The sequence below is a fragment of the Syngnathus leptorhynchus genome, chromosome 7 (genome assembly GCF_054491065.1).
Source record: "Syngnathus leptorhynchus isolate UIUO chromosome 7, UIUO_Slep, whole genome shotgun sequence".
NCBI classification, from domain to species: Eukaryota; Metazoa; Chordata; class Actinopteri; order Syngnathiformes; family Syngnathidae; genus Syngnathus; species Syngnathus leptorhynchus.
Genome location: NC_141201.1, coordinates 10157925 through 10176854, shown reverse-complemented (window position 1 = coordinate 10176854; position 18930 = coordinate 10157925). Strand labels below are relative to the sequence as shown.

The 18930-nt window shown below is 39.6% G+C and overlaps 2 protein-coding genes across 5 annotated transcripts in view; one reads left to right on the top strand and one right to left on the bottom strand.

Moving 5' to 3' along the window:
- Positions 1–273: 273 nt before the first annotated feature.
- On the bottom strand, positions 274–6651 carry LOC147054692 (lysosomal amino acid transporter 1 homolog). 2 transcript variants are annotated; one of them, XM_085916718.1, is made up of 8 exons: positions 6391–6651; positions 6065–6280; positions 4578–4707; positions 4311–4398; positions 3825–3934; positions 2118–2219; positions 1597–1782; positions 274–1389 (listed from the first exon to the last, which is right to left on the bottom strand). In XM_085916718.1, the coding sequence occupies exons 2-8, from the start codon at positions 6256–6258 to the stop codon at positions 1273–1275; spliced, it is 927 nt and encodes a 308-aa protein (XP_085772844.1). In that variant the 5' UTR covers positions 6259–6280; positions 6391–6651; the 3' UTR covers positions 274–1272. The 2 variants fall into 2 exon arrangements, with proteins under 2 accessions (XP_085772844.1, XP_085772845.1); XM_085916719.1 differs by lacking the exon at positions 6391–6651 and having other exon boundaries at positions 6065–6294.
- Positions 6652–7544: 893 nt separating this feature from the next.
- veph1 (ventricular zone expressed PH domain-containing 1) overlaps positions 7545–18930 on the top strand; it is a 40493-nt gene continuing 29107 nt past the window's right edge. Inside the window, exons 1-4 of one of the 3 annotated variants that reach the window (XM_085916310.1) lie at positions 7545–7695; positions 13612–13659; positions 14980–15198; positions 16777–16951. In XM_085916310.1, coding sequence (XP_085772436.1) covers positions 7549–7695; positions 13612–13659; positions 14980–15198; positions 16777–16951 — 589 coding nt within the window. In that variant the 5' untranslated portion in view covers positions 7545–7548. Of the gene's footprint in view, positions 7696–13611; positions 13660–13726; positions 14173–14963; positions 15199–16776; positions 16952–18930 lie in introns of those variants that run through there. The other 2 variants (XM_085916311.1, XM_085916314.1) reach the window with 2 other exon arrangements.

The window sequence follows — 18930 nt, the reverse complement described above, 5'->3', positions numbered from 1 at the left end:
TCGTAAGAGATGTCGATTCAATCGTGCATAAAATAACATACACGGTGGTAGTACTTGAAAGCAATACCTGAAGTAGTACTTGTAGTAGTAGTAAGTAGTTAAATCAGTGATATCAAAAGCTTGACCATCTGTTTACTGACTTTCATCGCTATCATAATTAATGATGAGAGTGGTAGGTGTAAAGACTTTCACTCTTGTACAAATTAGACAAGTTAGACATGTTTTGATAAAGTCACAAGGAGCAGCTAAAGCAAATATTTTAACAGATGATTTTATTGCTTATTCAGTCAATATCAGCCAGACGCTGAGGGTAGTGTAAGTACAGTGCACAAAATACTTTTTACAGTTTTACAAAATACACAAAAAAATAGTAAAAGCATACAATACTTATGAAAACACTTGTGTAAAGTATAAATTATATTAATTATGATTGCATAAATGACCAAAGTAAGAATTTCATTACACGGGGCTGTAGTTGTTTGTACTGTGCACATGGGAAATAAACTGAAAATATACTTCCCATCTAAATTAACTCCACACAGTAGCATCATAAACCTATTACCAATGACAATATGTGTGTTAGTTTTTAATAGCAATAAGTATATAAGTAATACTTATATTAAATATCCATGATGGGGCAGCATGACATCCTGGTCAACTTGTGTTTGTAAGTCTTGTATTTCAGGGCACAACTTAAAAACTATGAAGAGATATTGGGTATAATGTCACTGAAGGAACACTGCACTGTAATAATAATAATAATAATAATAATAATAATAATGATAATAATAATAATAATAATGGAAAATAGGTATTTCAATTCTCCTAAAAGTTGATGCTAGAATACATTGAGAACAACATCACATCATTATGCAACATTGTCTCTGTAGGGCAGTGATTGGACAATTAAAGGGGACATATGAAAAACTGCTTGTATAGCTATGTCTGTAGAGCCCCTGCTTTAAATTTGAAATGAATCGAGCAAATAAATCTGCGATCTGCCGAAAATGCATCTGTGAATGATGAAATCTGAATATTAATATTTCCTCTGCTCATGTTTTGGCAGGCTGTGAACATAAGGAGCCACTTTCAATAATAATAAACTCAATTGAGAAATGACAAAGCTGGTTGAAAATGAAAATGTTGTCTTCCAATGTTGATGTGCAGCCAGAACTCAAACAAGATTTGTTTAGTGCTGTACTATTAGAATTGTGGCTAACAAGATACTACAACAAAAGTGCAGACGAAAGGTGGTGGGTAAGCTCAGGTGTGCTATAAGACTGAAATTTCTTCTTCCTCACACAGGAGAGGCTCCACTTCCAGTGAAACAAGTGTTGTATACCTTTTGGTTGATTTATTCTTCCTGTACAAAACAAACTGGATCGTTACCTGGTCATCAAGGTCAAGGTCCTTTCAGTAATTTATTAAGATGCATTCAATGTTCAATTTAGGAACAAACAACACATTTACCCCTCTCTAAGTTAATCATTCCGACATCATGCTGTGTCAATGACTGCCTGACAGATGGAAGATGGGCTTAACAAGATTAGAATGTCAACAGATGACACAAACTGCAATTTGAGATTCTAAGGATACGAAAAAGTCTAGAACCAGGACTCCCTGACTGCCGATGAGCCAGGCCAGATGTTTTATGATGAACTTCTGTTTGGAATCCTTTAGCGTTGGTAGAACCATTATGACGCTCAACCCATACGTCCCATTGCCCATCATGGCCAGCGCAAAAAGCAGGTAAGAGGTGCCCTCGGTCGACTTCCTTTGGAACTAGAACAGAAGTGGTTTATGCAAAGAAATCCAGTGTGACCCGATACCTTTGTCCATAAAGTATATATCAACTTGCAGGGATCAAGGTTATTCTGGAATTGCACGATGATGACTCAAATTATTAGCAGACGCACGGGGTTAAGTCGGCATGATTCTTCAGAACAACAACAGTATTGTCTCCCAATGACTGCTTCTCAATTGGACACAAATTCTTACTCATTGGTCACATGTATGAATAGGCAAGTCTGGAGAATACATCTGGGGAGAGTTGGCTAAACCAAGGTCTCTCGTGGAAAACACACCCAGATTGCTGACGCCAAGAAAATGTCACTTACATTTTTAAAGAGCTGTGGGAAGCGCGATGAGAGGTAAAAGACGGTGGCCAGGTATCCACATACATAGCCTGAAACTTCCAATGTTTTAGATGAACTTGGTCCCTGAGATGAAACAGAAAAGGGGGGAATTTATTGTACAAACTCCTCTCACACCTGTCACTGTGTCATATATTTCACTTATATTAGTTGACAAAAACAGCATAATAATGCTGTCCAATGAAAACTCTGTCAGTCCCCTATGACAGGTTTGATGATGTTTAACTGGACAAGAAGTGCAACAATTAATTGGGAAAAAATCTACAGTAATCCCTCCTACTTCGCGGGGGTTACGTTCCAGACCCACCCGCGAAATAGGAATTTCCGCGAAATAGAAACTAGATTTTTTTGAGCTATTCTTGGAAGATATTCTATTTTTATCGCTGACATCAACCAGCTCGCTGCTAGGGGACTTTCATATCAATGGACTGTGCGCTCCGCATTCATGCCTTAGCGACGAGACTAACAGTGTATTGCTATGTCCAGATGAAGGCCACCGCCGGTGGAGAGTGTTATATCTTTACTATTTTCCAGGTTCTGATGTAGCAAGCATGGTTCGGACAACGACGTGATGGATACTGCTTTATTCCTTTCATCACAGTCAGTTCACTGGCCGTACATCGCAACACTGAACGTCCCCGAAGCTCCCCCTCCCACATCCGGGGTTTTCCCACTACGGAACATGAGTTAGTCCAAAATATACAACAGAGAGAACGCCCTGAAGTCACATGTGACGATAAAGTATACTGTACTGACTCTTTAATTTATTCATTTCAAAACAAGAAAACGACTTTTAAACATAAGCTATCATTATTAAAGGAAAATGAAGAAACTCAAGTGGCCGCGAAACCTCGTGAAATGATGAAATTTCTGCGATAAAATCATTAATTTATTTTTGAAAACCCGCGATACAGCGAAGCCGCGATAGTTGAAGCCGCGAAGTAGGAGGGATGACTGTATTTCCTATTTCATTGCCAACTATTTTGTGAATTGATTAATCTTTTTGAGACCTTAAATTTGACCTATTAATTCTTGGAATTTCTTCCCCTAAATGGATATTTGTAGTCCTTAATGAAAGTAGAATGTTACTTTTGTGTTTAATTAAAAAAAAAAAAGTGAACTAACATCTGCTTTTACTTTGAGAAAAACATTGTTTTTGCCCTTTTGCTGACACGTTGAAGTCCAAAACAGTAAGTGAACCTTCATTAATTTGTTTCAATGCACTGCCAATTTGAAATCACATTTTTTGACTAAACGGATGGAAAATGTTGTTTTTGTGAATCCAGTTAATCCATTAATTGAACAATCATCAAAATAATCATTCGTTGCAGCTCTTCTTTGTGGAATCTGTGTTCATATCCATACCATCAAATCTCAACAAATAAAACATTTTCTATTATTTTAATTTCGTTGGTAGAAGTGTTAATCAAACACTTTTTTTTCTATAGATCTTCCTATTATCGGTTACTTTGTTTTAAGGAGAATTTAACAAAATGGTCAAGATTTAGAATAATAGCCATAAACTTGTTCTAATAAAGTGCCAACAACATTAGATTATGAATCAGATGGTTTTTAGCTGATGATCACTATAAACAAATCCAACTATTGATTAATGAAAGAGTTTTATTGGACAGCAACAATTTTAAACCATTTCCTGAAATATGAACCTACGAGAGATTCTTTGTTTTTTAAATTGTCTATGATGAGTTTGGGTAAAACCAACAGGAGAAGTGTTGCAGTGAAACACCAGAGGAAGCACAGCCATTTCAACACAGGGCTTTCTACAACATAGACACACAAAAATACAATGCACATATCAGAGAGTAGAAAAATACATAAAAGGTAAATGAGGAACAAACCGTAAACAGTACATTACTATTAATTGAGACTTAATCAGTGAAGTTATTTACTGTCACATTTGAATAAGATTGAGGCAGATGCCATCAGTAGTAAACCTGCAAATGCTTGTAGAAATTCGAAGTATAGTTCGGTTACGTGCAAATACTCAAATAATGTCCAAGATAGTAGAGTCAGGTTATTTAAAGCATATTGTGCTAACTTGTGTATCAAATGGGCTGTAACTTGCCCTATTATTTTTAAGGTCTTCCAATTGATTACTTACCAGCTCAATTTCAATCCAAACAACAGCACACTTACTTCTGCTCAAGTTGTTCTTTATCTTGTAGTAAATAAACTGTGAGATGAGAATAAGGTCTGTAAAGATGTAGAAAACCACTGTGACCACCTGTGAAGACACCATAAGAAACCATGTTCGGTCAAATGTGGAAATTGAAAGGAAAAGCTTCTGCTTCGTTCCAACTTGTCACCTGCGCCATTTAAAGTGTGGTACGAACAAAAGTATGGGAAATAAAATAAAAAAACGACGGATGCACCGTGTGTGTGCGTGTGCGTGTGCGTGTTGACCTGAATTGGCAACTGTCTGGTGAGGTAGCAGCCCACAAAGCTGGTGACATCACCGCTGAACAGGAAGAGGAGGAAGCCAAAGGACATGGCCTCATCCACTTTACCATTCTTATAGGATTCATGGACCTGACTAGTAGTAAAGAGACAAGCTGATATGGAAACCAGGCTAGGCAGACAAATACTTTAGCATTGTAAATCTAAATAGATAATATACTGAAGATCAGGCTCCGTTTAGTGGAATGTAAAGAATCACCGAGTACAGCTAAGTTGTATTTATTTTTTATTTTTTTTCACATTCATCAAGTTTCTTGTCCCTGACCACAGCTTTTTAGGGAACGTGTTGAAGGCAAATCAATTTAAAATGTTTAAAATGTAATACAGTGGAGCCTCGGTTTTCGAACGTCCTGGTTCTTGAACAATTCGGTATTAGAACAACAAATTCGACATTATTTTGCTTCGGATGTTGGACGAAATTCGGTTGTCGAACCTTGCGACATGAGCCGAAAGGACCCGCATGCCAACTGACTCCGTTCGTTATTACATTCTCGTTACTCTGAGGATTGCATCAACTCTAATCATGCCTCCAAATGAAGCAAGTGGGAGCAGTAAAAACATCCTAAAACACAAAGACGCTCCAAAAGCAATGCGACAGTGAGCGCCCAGCCGGCGCGCTGCGGTTGTGCGATCGGACCAAATTAAGCTCCCTGGGCACTGAGGTCCACTTAAATTTCGTAAAGTCCATGAGGACTTTCAAAATATTTTCTAAATTTTAGGGACCGCTCTGTCACAATAATGCGACCAGCGCGGTGCAGTTGCGCGGTCGGCGGCGCGCTACGGTTGCGCGTTGGGTGGTGCGCTGCAGTTGCACGATCGGAAAAAAATTAAGCTCCCTGCGCACTGAGGTCCACTTAAATTTCAGAAAGTACATCAGGACTTTAAAAATATTTTCTAAATTTCAGCGACGGCTCTGTCACAATAATGCGACCAGCGCGGTCCAGTTGCGCGGTCCGGTCGGTGACGGCACTACGGTTGCGCGTTCGGCAGTGAGCTGCAGTTGCGCAATCGGACAAAATTAAACTTCCTGCGCACTGAGGTCCACTTAAATTTGGGAAAGTACATCAGAACTTTAAAAATATTTTCTAAATGTCAGCGGCCGCTCTGTCACAATAATGCAACTAGCGCGACACAGTTGCGCGGTCGGTGACCCGCTAAGGTTGCGCGTTCGGCGGTGCGCTGCAGTCGCGCGATCGGACAAAAATGCGCAAATGAAAAAAATGACTTTTTTTTTTGGGCTTATTTGTAATGGGAAAACATGATTCGGAATTCGTACGATTCACTTCTCGAACAGCCTTTTGGAACGGATTGTGTTCGAAAACCGAGGCTCCACTGTACTTACAACAACAACCAAAAAAACGTTTATCACTTTCTACAAAAAATAGCGTGTTTGAGAACCATACACTATTGAGATGGATAGATAATCTACTCACGGAAGAGTGGACAGCAGAAAGCAAAACATGGAAAGAAGGCCGATCACCACGCTGCTGTACTGCCACATGTTATCCACACACTCCTCCAGCAGGTAAAAGATCCACGGGGTTCCGTTTACGCACACAAGTCTGTCCAGCGTCGGGGAGTTCCAGCTAGCGTTTACGCTCTTGCCGGGAAAACGTGCAGTGGCCATGAGATCCCCTCAACCTGCTGTCCTTTGCCCACAAAATGAAATCATATATGCAAAAACAAAAATTTGAAATGAGAGGAAATTAAAGGTGCAACTGACTTGATCTTGATTTGTGCGGGTTTGCAGCTACCTTACCTTCTTGTTTCACCACTGATGTCCCTAAAAAGTGCGCTTTATAGGTCAGTCATGGGGTGGGGGGGCTACCTGCTTTTGCAAATTCTATTTCGAATCCCGGTTGGCCATATGCTTATTGTTTTGAGAGGCTTACTGTTTACTGATTAAATACCGCTTCCTAGCCAAGATAGAGAGAATTCCACTCACCAGAACCAAATAAACACGATGGAGACTACAGATTGTTTACTGTCATTTACTAACTTCCCCTACATACTTGCACGATTTTCTAAGAAATACTCGCCAATGTTGAACAAACAGTGAAATGATCATCTCGTCCCGTCAGCAGCAGCATTTCTGCTGGCGTCCATCACTGGTGGGTACCAAAATGCGTCAAGGAGCTTAACATAGCCAGAACAACATCCGGTTACATTTTCAGAACAAAGTGAACAAAATTCGCATGATGATGAAGATTATATTGAAAAAAAATCAATGTACTCTTTTTTTACACGGTGTCATAATGCCTATTCTTAAAAAAACCGTGTTTGGATTAGGTTTATTTTACCAACTAAATATACTGTTTTTGTTGACGTATTCATTTATCGTTAGAGCAAGTAAAGTTTTTTTTAAGTTTATTTTTTTTATTTTTTAGAAAGTGCCATTAATTGTCTTAATTTGAAATCAGAAACTGACTACTTATGATATATCAGCGTCAGTAGTGTGAAACAAAAATACTTGGGGAAACACTGCCATCCACTGGTGTCGAGCATAAATTATTTATCTAAGAAATAGAGCAGCTATATACATATACGTATGTTGTTATGTGGTAACAAATGGTCCAGTGGCTTATATGTAAGTGTGATTCTCAAATAAATGTTGGGTTTACTGTGACATGAATCACTGTTGTTGTTTTTTGTGTGCCTGTCACTCAGATTTGTTATAACAATTGAAGGCACTATACCCAAACCTGTCCATCAACACGCAATGTATCTCTTAAAAGGAACATGCCTGCAGCATGGAAAAGGGACTTTTGAATTGTTTAAATACAAATACATGGCGCTCTTTAAGCAACCAAAACCGCCCCCCCCCCCCCCCCCTCCATTGGCCCACCTGTTGCTGGCTGCACATATCTTCACCACATGATGGCGCACTTTCCAGTAGTACCCGGTGGAGACGCACAGAATGGGCTTCTCTATAGAGGAACTTGAAGCTTGTACGGAGGCTCATCGGGATATAAATGTTTTTTTTGTGTGTGTGTTGCTTTCTATCTCGCTTGGAAGCTGCTGCGCTCAATTGCTTTTTCATCCACGGGCTGTTTTTTCTTCCCAGGTAAGCGGCACGACGCTGTTGGGGTTAGTAAAGGGGGAATCGGGTTGTCACGTTACGCAGCTTGCTGTCATTCGAGTCATTCGGTGCAAATGCGTAAACGTCGCCTACATTCCTTGAAAGTTGACTGCAGACGGAGGTATTTGTTGGCAGCGGCGCATCATGCAATTTGAAGAATTCCTACATAGTCAAGAGGCAATGAGAGTAATTTAATTATTAATCTGTGCTGATAAAAAAAAAAAACCCGACTGTATTTTGCTGTGCTACACCTGCTTTGCCTCCATCCAGTTGTCTCCCCCTTGGCGCCTAAATCCATTGGAATGTGTTTTGAGTTTAGAGGCGAGTTGAGTCGCATTACTCACATTTTTTAGATTTGCCTCCCGTGCTAATGACAATAATAATATTGTGTGGAGGTAACAAGGAATAGAGGGGGACATTTTTCAAGGTCAAAGACTTGTCAAGCACCTTCACCTGTAAACAACTTTACTTGTTTTGTTGCCTTTCTATCTCGTAGAGTAATTCACCACTCCGATGCAATGCCTGTACTACAAATCCTTCTTCAGCCTCAACTTGCAATTCGGAGTAAAATCCTTCATTGACTTCTCACATCATTCACCTTATTAGATACACCAGCATGACCAAATAAGATACAATACAAGAGCAGGATCAAGATACGACAATAGACTGGAGTATCGGCCCGACTATCATGCAGATGGTAGATTTCTCTCTATTATCACTTTCAGGAGCCCAATTCTGATTGAATGCCTAATTTGTGCCCAATTTTGCTCAAATTGTCTATTTACATCCACAAGCGACAACAGTGGTCAGTGACAATACAAATGTCAACAATAGTGCATAAATGATACAAATGTAAAACATAACATCACATGTAGTTAACCTGGGCAATACATCTCTGGCTGCATTCTACAATTATTCTTATTTGAGTTATTTCGCCACGCGTGTGTATTCATCACCAATCAATGTATTTTGATGAGGTTTGTATTGCGTGTAGTTTCCGTTGCACTCACATTGGCATACATTTTTTCGGGTATACCAATCTTGTGGCGTACGTAGCTCAGGTGATAGAGTGGGTCGATCATTAACTAAAGAGTCAGTTGTTCAGATCCCGCTCTGTCTGAGTTATGTGTAATTGTGTTGGATATTATTATTTGTTTGTGTTAACAAGTGTCAATGATGTTTTGGTCAAACAACCGTTCTACTGCTTAACTGATCTGCCCTTAATACATACACACTATGTAGCTCTACTGAATGCCTGCAGTCATTTTGCTACGATGCACTGAATAACTCGTACCAAGTTTGAGCTATAAGCCATCAGAGTATCACAGAAAGAAGAACGTTCATACATATATTATGTAAATGTTGGTTATCTTACAAACACATAAAATATATATTGTTATATACTTGAAAATAGCTTTACTTTACTTTTGCCTACTCAAACTTTGATGAACTGTGAACATGCTTATGTTGCGCTCCACAGTGCGAGACTGTGAGTTTTGGCTGTGAAAGTAAGCTGGGAGCTGATGAATAATGAATGTTTCAGAAATGCATGTGAACGTGAGACACTGTTCCACCAGAGCTTTCCCTCTCTACTGTGGAAATCCTCTCAGTGTGAAATGTACAAGGAGAAACTCCAATCCCACACTTTGATTCATGCACGGCCACATTTGAATTGAATATGCATGATTGAATTGAGCCCAGTGGTGCATTAAAGGCCAGATATCAAACCGAATATGAAGACAATGAAGCCAAAGGCCATATACTGGATATAGTGTGCAGAGCAAGTCAGGTGACTTAAATCCATTAGATGATTAGGCTCACTTTGTTATAGCTGGCAGGTAAGAACTTAAAAATAGAAGTGCAGCTAATAAAACTTGACTTTTTGATTAGTAATGTATATTAAATGTCAAGGAAATGATATAACATGTTCTCCATGGACTCCAAGGACCAAGGGGACATTCTCTGATACAGCCTCTTCTACATCCATCCATCCATTTTCCGAAGCGCTCTATCCTCACGAGGGCCGCAAACATGCTGGAGCCTATCCCAGCAGTCTTTTTAGTGGAAGGTGGGGAACACAACCAAACTGGACAGCAGCCAGCCACATAGACTGCCCTGTAATTATTTTCTCAGGTTAGCCCAAATTTAAGGACGATCACCCAAAAATGTGCAAAATAAATACAAGCAATGCATTAACTAGAAAGAAAAAAACAGCAAATGCTTTCTGTAATAATTTGGGGTACAATGTCAGCCTAGTAACCAGTATTTTTATTTTTATTATAATTTTATTTTTGAAAATTCGAAATTGAGCTGTTGCATTTGTAAAATGTCAGGTAAGCATGCATAGAACATAGTATTATTGTTACTAGTAATTGTTGGACTGTTAGAACAAGTCTTTATTGTGGTTTTAGGCGAGAAAGATAATTATTCACCAATTTACATCCCTTATGCTCAGCCTAGTTTTATTAAAGCAGTTTTTCTGCAGCTGTTGTAGGCGTACAATTTTTCCTTGTGTCTCTTCTTGTAATCTATTGCATCAGTCTCAGTTAGGGAACATTTTAGCACTAGCCCATGGTCGTATTATTTACTATAGAGCTGGAATTATAAAAAGTGTCTTTGGGATGTCATGGAATAAAATATGCACTGTATGTTCTGGTTATAAAGGACCTAAGTGGGCTTAGCAATGAAAAAGTGGCAGTGTAGTGTTAAACATGCTTGACATTTGAATGTTTCAACAAGAATATATAGGATTTGTAGTATTACTTTTGCCTTTACACTTCTGTTGGAAACAGTTTTTTTTCCATGTTGTGACTTGTGTTAAAAATACATGCTTTTGTGGAAAATTGCACAAGAAGCAAAGGAAGTGGCCCTTTAACAGATTCACGTTTTTATTAACCAGGGTTGCTGCATATTTCTCAAGTTGGCCTCCAACTTTCCAATAATCAACAACAAGTGTTATAATGTTTGACTTCAGGTGACCATACTTCAGTATGTACATTTGGCAGAGCGCCAGTGTGAAAAAACAATGTGCCATATCCATCCGTTCTCTATGCAGCTTATCCTGACGTGGGTCAAGGGTGTGCTGGAGCCTATCCCAGTTGACATTGGGCAGACAAGAAACAGTGTACACCTAGAACTTGACGCCAGGGCACATATAGATAAACATTCACACCTAGAATTCGGAGTCTTTAATTTACCAAGCATGTTTTGGAATGTGGGATGAATTGACGTACCCAAACAGGCATAGCAAAAATGTGCAACGTATTTATCAGTCATCCACTGCGACGCCATTATCTGCTTACAGATGAAGACATTGATGTTGTAGTGATGAAATTGCCTGCCTTGTTCAGTGAGTGAGTTAATGGTTGTCTCTCCTTACATGTGTCTTACGTGACCTGGGACAGTATAAACTGGTTGGAATGATTTTATATAAAGAGCCATTTCAACAAGGTTAGACGAACTGCAAACTCATCCACCCAGAGATTGAATGTGTCATGAAAATGTGAACTGTTTACTTCTTTGTAAATGTGATATGAATGGAGTTGTTTGTCTAACATGATCATTATTTGTACACACCTCACTCTTAAAATATTTTGTATGTACGTCTCACATGCAACGCAGGTGCACATTATACAGTTGGATAAGGCTGAATGAATAGAGGGACGTGCAGACATGCAGTGGTGAAGGAGGGAGGGGTCTGTCTTATAGGTGGTACAAAAGAGCCAGTGTTCTCCGTCTCGCTGTGTGCTAAGTGAAGACAGTAGGAAAGCCAGTGGGCCACATGAACAGAAAGAGAGCAGACCCTCAAGTGGAATTGTCCCCATATACCCCGGCACTTTTCCAAGGCCCCCCCAGCGTGTACCACCCATCACAGTCACCCCTCAACTAGTGCCCCATTCATTGCTTCTCAGTTTAACATTCATTCATCCAATGCTAAAACATGACCAGTTGTAACATCCTCCACCTACCACAGAAAATACAACAAATGTAAGGTAGTAGTCAAGTTATTTGTGAACTCAAATGGTGAGTGTCCAACTGGAATTTAAGTGTGTGTTTAAAGGTTGCATTCCTGCGCTCGCTCAGCTGGAGCTGGGTGATTAGTAGTACCAAGCAGATAGGTTAAATAGTTTTAAAATGAACACTTTTCCACATGTTTTTTTTAAATGCGCACTCACTGACCACTTGGCTTGCACAATTGAATGAGATTCTATCCTTAAGCCAGATCATATAGTTTTCTTACTGTAATTACTTTCCAACTTGAAACCCATCAAAGCTCACAGATGAGACAGGAAGTGATGAGCTGGCGAGTAAACTATATACACATCCACTCACTCACTCACTCACTCACTCACTCACTCACTCACTCACTCACTCACTCACTCACTCACTCACTCACTCACTCACTCACTCACTCACTCACTCACTCACTCACTCACTCACTCACTCACTCACTCACTCACTCACTCACTCACTCACATATCTTTTAGTGATAGATAACTCTCCTTACATGGTTAGACTACTTCTGTGTAAGTGTTCTGACCAGCAAGGATTCCTGATGTGGTTACCCAGGAAACATGGGCGGGTTTCCACAGCCAAAGTTATCCAAAGTGCTCTTCTTTGTGCCTTTCTTTGGTCTATTTGGTCTTTTGCCAACATGACTGGATGAAGGGTATGAGTTGGTTCTGCTGTAGAGGGAACCAAGTGAAGATTGCTGGCTGTGACACAGATACATATGCTTATGGCTGTGGAGTTGTGTTCTAAGCAAACTAATTTATGAAAAAACAGCAAACACACTGGATTGCTTGTTTTAAGAAAGAGTCAAAGTGTTTGTGTGCGAGCGCGATTCCATCTCTCCATCACAAGACTCTGCAAAATATAGTCTGTTTAGTATCAGCAATAAGAAATTAGTGTGTCCTTTGGCATGTTATTGTTTGCTTGTAAATTGTACCATTATAATATACATATTTCCTCAATAGGTGGATAAAGTTAAATGTATTAAATGTGGGTGCTGCTGATACAGAATTTGTTTTTCATATTTGTAACATTTTGACAAATGAAGACATACAAAGTGGATCCTGCATACTGTAGTCTGGCACCTTTGGATTTACCTCTTTATGGACTTTTTTAATATTTTAAAAAATAGCCCATGAAAGCATTTCAATGGGCATCAATGGATATGGACTTTCAGATTCGTAGGCCGGCCCGGTCCCTACCCCCACAGGTCCGCAGTGCAACAATCAATGAGGGTGTGTCTTGTGGTTTTGACACAAATGAAATTGCTTTGACTTGGTGGAGATTTGCAAAGTCTGCAAAAGTCTTAAATACTGTGGCTTTGTAGCATATTGGAGGAGGATTGTAGTAACACCAGATAGCCTTCCGACTTGAACTTGATGATTGAATCCGATGATCAGTGATGAAGAATGAGCAAAAGTGACAGCCGAGGAGTTTTTTTCTTAATATTTAGTCATTGGAATCCAAGAGAACATTTGTCAACATGGTGTACACTGATTTCCATCATGAAGTTGAAAATTTGTCTTCATAAATCAGTTGTATTTTTTGACACCTCAATGGCAATATTAGCTTGAAGAAAGGGCACGTCAGTCTTGTTTCAGTTTCCCAATGTTGAACAGTGTCATCAAAAATACAGGAACTGATTCATGAAGCAAATTTGGAGCTTCGTTTTCCCATCACCACTGTAGTTTCTGCATGTCATTTGATGTGGTCGGTATTTAATACAGCATTGTTCTGCTCCTAACTGAAGTGAGTGACCCAGTTTGTCTTATTATAGCATGCTTTTTTTATGCAAATGAATGCCTACAAGAAAACATACAAACTTAACGTCCCAGAATTTGCAGCTAGTGATTGCTCCCCCCCTCCTCCCTCTCTCTCTTTGTCTATCAGGATTCGGGTGTGACACGACTACATTCTCTGGAATATGCTGTCTCCATGGTAACAGGCTTCGTGCAGACCCAGAAAAACATCGGGCCAAGTTGATCCTTTTTCCAACATACCTTGATCTGGGACACAGGGGATGAAAATTTGAATGGAAACAACTAAATATCGCTGAGGTTTCCACTAGCCTGAATAATGGCAAAAACACAAAAGTGACTTTTCAAAGTGGATGTACTCTTTTGTCTTGGGATCTTGCTGGAACTGTTTCAATGGTCCCTTGAAACCAAGAGTTTAAAAAAGCTGCAGAATAGAATTTCATCAGAATTGAGTCAACTCTCAACCATCATGTTGGAGTTATACTCATTATATTGTAGGGGATTTTAAAATTTTGCTGACCATTGGGTCACAAAAGCATTGTCTACCAGGACCAGGATGCACCAACTCTTCAGTCAGGTGCTGGGCCAGAGGGATTTGTCCAGAGCGGGCGATCTGTTTTCACTGGAGGATGCTGCGATCGAAGACTGCTTGTCACAGGCTCTGAACCAGATCAAGTCCATCTCCTGCTCACCAGTTAGTAGGCCAAATAGTAGACGTTGGGAACATGACCAAAAGATGTCTCAGATATTGCTAGTCTAAGTAAAATTCACTGATCCAAAGAACATCCATGGATAGTCTCTGGTCCTGTGACATCATGGAAACGTATTAATTACAAAGCTCTCCTCATAGTGACTTTTGTCGCCTGTTTTTAATATACCGTATTTTCCGGAGTATAAGTCGTACCGGAGAATAAGTCACACCAGCCATAAAATGCATAATAAAGGGGGCAAAAAGATATCTAAATCGCACCTGAGTAGAAGTCACAATTTATTTGACAAAATCCAACACCAAGAACAGACATTAATAGGCAACAGGCTGAACGGTAGGATATGCTAATGTTATATAAACACATAAAAGAGGAACTGAAAATGTGCCTGACGTAACATAATAAGAGTTATTCAAATAACTATAGCATAAATAAGTTTATCGAGCCATCTGTGTCACTCCAAATCCTTAAATCCATCGAAATCTTTGTCCACTGTGTCACTCATAAACAACTCCGCTGACTCCGGAATTAAACATCAGACTCGTCGTCAGTTGCGGTTTCAATTATTCCACAGGCCTAGAGCGCCCTTATGCGGTTTAGTGTGAAAATAACATGTGAAATGATATACTTGTGAGTAAGTAATTTCTTAATGAAGAAATAATGTGTTAATAATTTCACATATAAGTCCCAACCCAATCTATGAAAAAAACAATGACTTATAGTCTGGAAAATACGGTATATTCCTGTCTTTAAAATGGCCCTCGTAATTTAAATACAGTATGTGTTTCACGCAGGATTATTTGACCAACGACAATGACCAGGCGGTTGTAGAGATTTGTATCACTCGCATCACCACTGCCATCAGGGAGACGAGCTCCATCGAGAGGCACAGCACAGCCCTGGTAGGGCTTTGGGAGTCGTGTCTAGAACACAACCTCACGCCTCAAGGTGACAATTCCGAGGACACGCCGCACACCAAGATAGCCTCCGACATTACCAGCTGCATCCTGCAGGTACACACATGCACACACACACACACACACACAGTCATGCACCTGCACAGTTAACTATGCAATGTGTTCAATCTTGCTCGCTCAACAAAATCAGTTTAGCGTATTCTTGCTGACAGGATAAAATGATGTGCTTTCATCAGTAATTATCTGAGATTAAGCATGCATCGTCCATTGCTCCTTAGGCATACTTAACAGAAAACTGCAGTAGCCACAGATTGTTTTGATATCTTCAGCGATTGAAGTTGGCATTAGTAGTGATGTGCACATTAATTATGGGGATGATTGGTCACGTTTTGGGGACATTAGGTAATATCCAACTTTTTGACACCTGTGGTCAGTTAGCAGGTGCCTTATTGGTCGTCCAATAGCCGAGCCTGAATAGCCGCATGGATTGTCAAGGTAGCACCAGAATTAAATTAGGAAAGAAGTCATTGGTCCCTTGGGTGATTGCCATCCATCTTGGTTAGAGTTTCATTCCAAACTCCAGTCTAAATATCAAGCCCGCAAATTTTGAATGTAAAAGTGGGCATTTCTTTAGGGATCTTTAAAAAAAGATCAGAAAACAAGCCTAAAATCACTACTGGGGAGGATTTTTGTTTTCTACAGTCATCATTTTTAAGTCCAGAACTATAAGTCAAGGGTTTAATCAGTATTGAACAGGAAAGTAGTATGGAGGAGTTGGTTTGAGAAACTACTCATAGAATGAGAGATAGAATAAATAGCGCCATCTTGTGGGCTATACCAAAATAGAGTTACTGCTGGGCCTGTGTATTCCCACAGCAGATCTCCACAGCTACATGATGTAAATAATGTCAGATTATTTCTCCTCTGTTCTTCCTCCACGTACTCGCTGTGGAAATAGGAATGTGCTTAATACCCCTGTAATCATGTGGTGTCTTAGCGCACGCATGCACACACCGCCACACACGCATACGCACACACATTTGACAAAAGCACCCGGTTTTGTTGCTCAAACTCCCAGCAGTTATGACGGTCTCTTTTCAACTCCAGCTGCCCTTTCATTTCCTTTACCCTCTAGCCATATGTCTGCTTTGTGCTTCTGTTCTCACTTTGACTTCCTGTTGTTTGATCCACAGATGCTCCAACTGTTTAGTCCGCTAAGAGGCAAACAAGTATGGAGTGAACATTTAGTCAGGGAATAATAGCATAGCACCAACATGCAAGAATAGTTGTCACATATACAATTTTTTACATCATGCCATTAAGTGGCAGATTAGCAGAAATCTCCCTTTGCTGTCCTCATCTTCACATACTCCATGCACTCATATAGCCATTCACCAATTGAGGGCGCTAGTGCGTCTCTGTCCACCTGCTGCTTGCTTTTGTGGGAGTTGTGCTCCCCCTTTCTGTATATCTTGTATTATTACTATTTCCTCAGATTCCTGTAATTAGTGCATTACATTACTGTCAAACAGATCTTGCTCACAACTAATACCTGTAAAAATACCTGTCGTTTTTTTCCACAGTTGAAATAATGTTTTGGCAAAGTTTTCTACTGTTCTCAATGGTGATCATCTTGTTGCTTGTTCCCTTATCCTTCTCATTCTTTTTTCACAGAATTACAGTTGTCCGTCAGTCATGGTGTTGGCTGTCCCGGTGGCGGTGCGCTTCTTGGATACAGGGAACAGAGAGCTGAGCAGGAACATGTCCAGTTATCTCTCGCTGGCTGCTATAGTTGAGATCGATCTACTGGCTGAGCATACGGAGGCCATAACGCTCAGCGTGCTTGCAGGTTGGACAATACTCACAGAATTATACTGATATAGCATGCATTGTCAGCTGCGATGTGGCACTGCAGAAATTGTTGACTCCGTGATAACACTTGAAGCTGCGAGAAAGCGAGGAAACCGATAACGATGCCAAAAAGATCTTATCGTTACAATTGCACAAAACCCGCTGGTGCAGCTCGCCGGGGATGACAAACTGTCGGTGGTCCTTTTTAAAGCCAGACGATGACACAACCAAACAGTAGACGGATGATGAAGTTTGAGGCCTCGAAAGTAACAACTCCCAATTATATTTTTCTTTTTGTGGTGTTTCGGCACATAAAACCGAGCTCTGATATTTCACTCCTGCCAACCATGGGTGGATGTGAATGTAAACAGTGTAACGTAAACACGGAAAACATGCGCCAACACATGCAGCTCATATAAACAAAAACAGATGACCTCTTCACTCATGTGTCGCTGTGTGAAGGAAACTACGCTGATGTAATGCATGGGTGAGGTGAATAATGTGATAAGTTGCTGATATTGTGGTTATATGAGCATGACTGACACTCAAGTTCAAGATTTTAAAATGTGAGCTATCAAGCAGTACATCTTCCACTGAGCAGCATAGATCTATTCTACTTTGTCTTGAGGGGCCGAAAGCCATTGGAGTGTTCATTTTATTGTATTTTTTATTGGCTATAAAGCTCCTAATGGTCTTTATCCATCCTATTTGCTTTGAACTTATGAGTCACCCAGAATTCTTAGCTCTTGTGATAGAGGTCCTTTATTAATTCCTAAAATTGAAGTTCAAATTGAATGAACAGCTTTTATGAAACTTTTAGGATTAGTCTTCCTGTAGATCAGAGAACAGCAACTCAGCAACTCTGCTTTAAACTGTTCTATTACGTCATCTCATCTTTATTATTATTATTAATAATGCTAATAATATTAATGTATTTAACTTTTCAATGTTCTTTTCTTTGGTGAATGTTCATACTGTCTTCACTTAAATTATTTAAAGAAAGTATCAAATGTTTGCTCAGTCCAAATTGGTGATAGTAAGATTCCTTTCAGTATGCATACATACTGTAGTTTAAATATGAGAAGAGTGTGAGTCAGTGTGTGCATGTGCGTGTAAGTTGCTTGTGCAGCCAGGAAACACAAAATTAATGGACTGACATTACCCTAACAGAAAATGTTGGAATCAGGAGCTAGCTAATATTGAAGCCAGTTGAACCGTGCCACGACCAACACATCACGCTAAAAGAAGCAATTCACAAAAGGGATAAGCGGCTCAGAAAATAAATGAATGGATAGTTGGAAGAACTCCCTCCTATTCAACAGTGTACAAACTACTGTAAACGTTGATGCTGCTTTGCCATTAGCACATTAAAATTAACAATATATGGTGTCGAGAAAATGTACTGTCATGACAAAATTGGATGTTTCATATTTTTCAGACCATGATGTGGGTTTTATTTTTATTTTTTTGGGCAAAAGTGCAATTTGTAACCCATTCCATTCGGTGAAAACGTAAGCAAACATAAATTACGGATTTGGTCTGCAAGCCCAGCCTATATTAGACGGACTCAAGGTTGTCAGCACGAGCTACAAAATATGTATGAAATTAGTATTATTGTACACCCTGGTGTAACAAGGAGCTGACAAATTGGTGTCATAATTTGAATACTGCCCATCCCCACTGCTTGAATTTTTTTGCAGTAATTATTCTCATATTATGTTATTGTATTTGTATATGTAAGGTATACAATAAATATAACCATCCTTTAGCCACAATGGGAAATGGTTCTCTCAGAAATCAAAAACTTTGGCAAAAAAAATACACTATTATATGTTTATTCATCCCACATTCTTCGTTCAAAATATATTTCTGTGCAAATACATTCATTTTCACCCGTTGACATTACCAGGGAAACCAAATTCAGTTAATACCTCTGTACAGTATTCTACAAAACAATTTAACTCACAAAAAAACAGA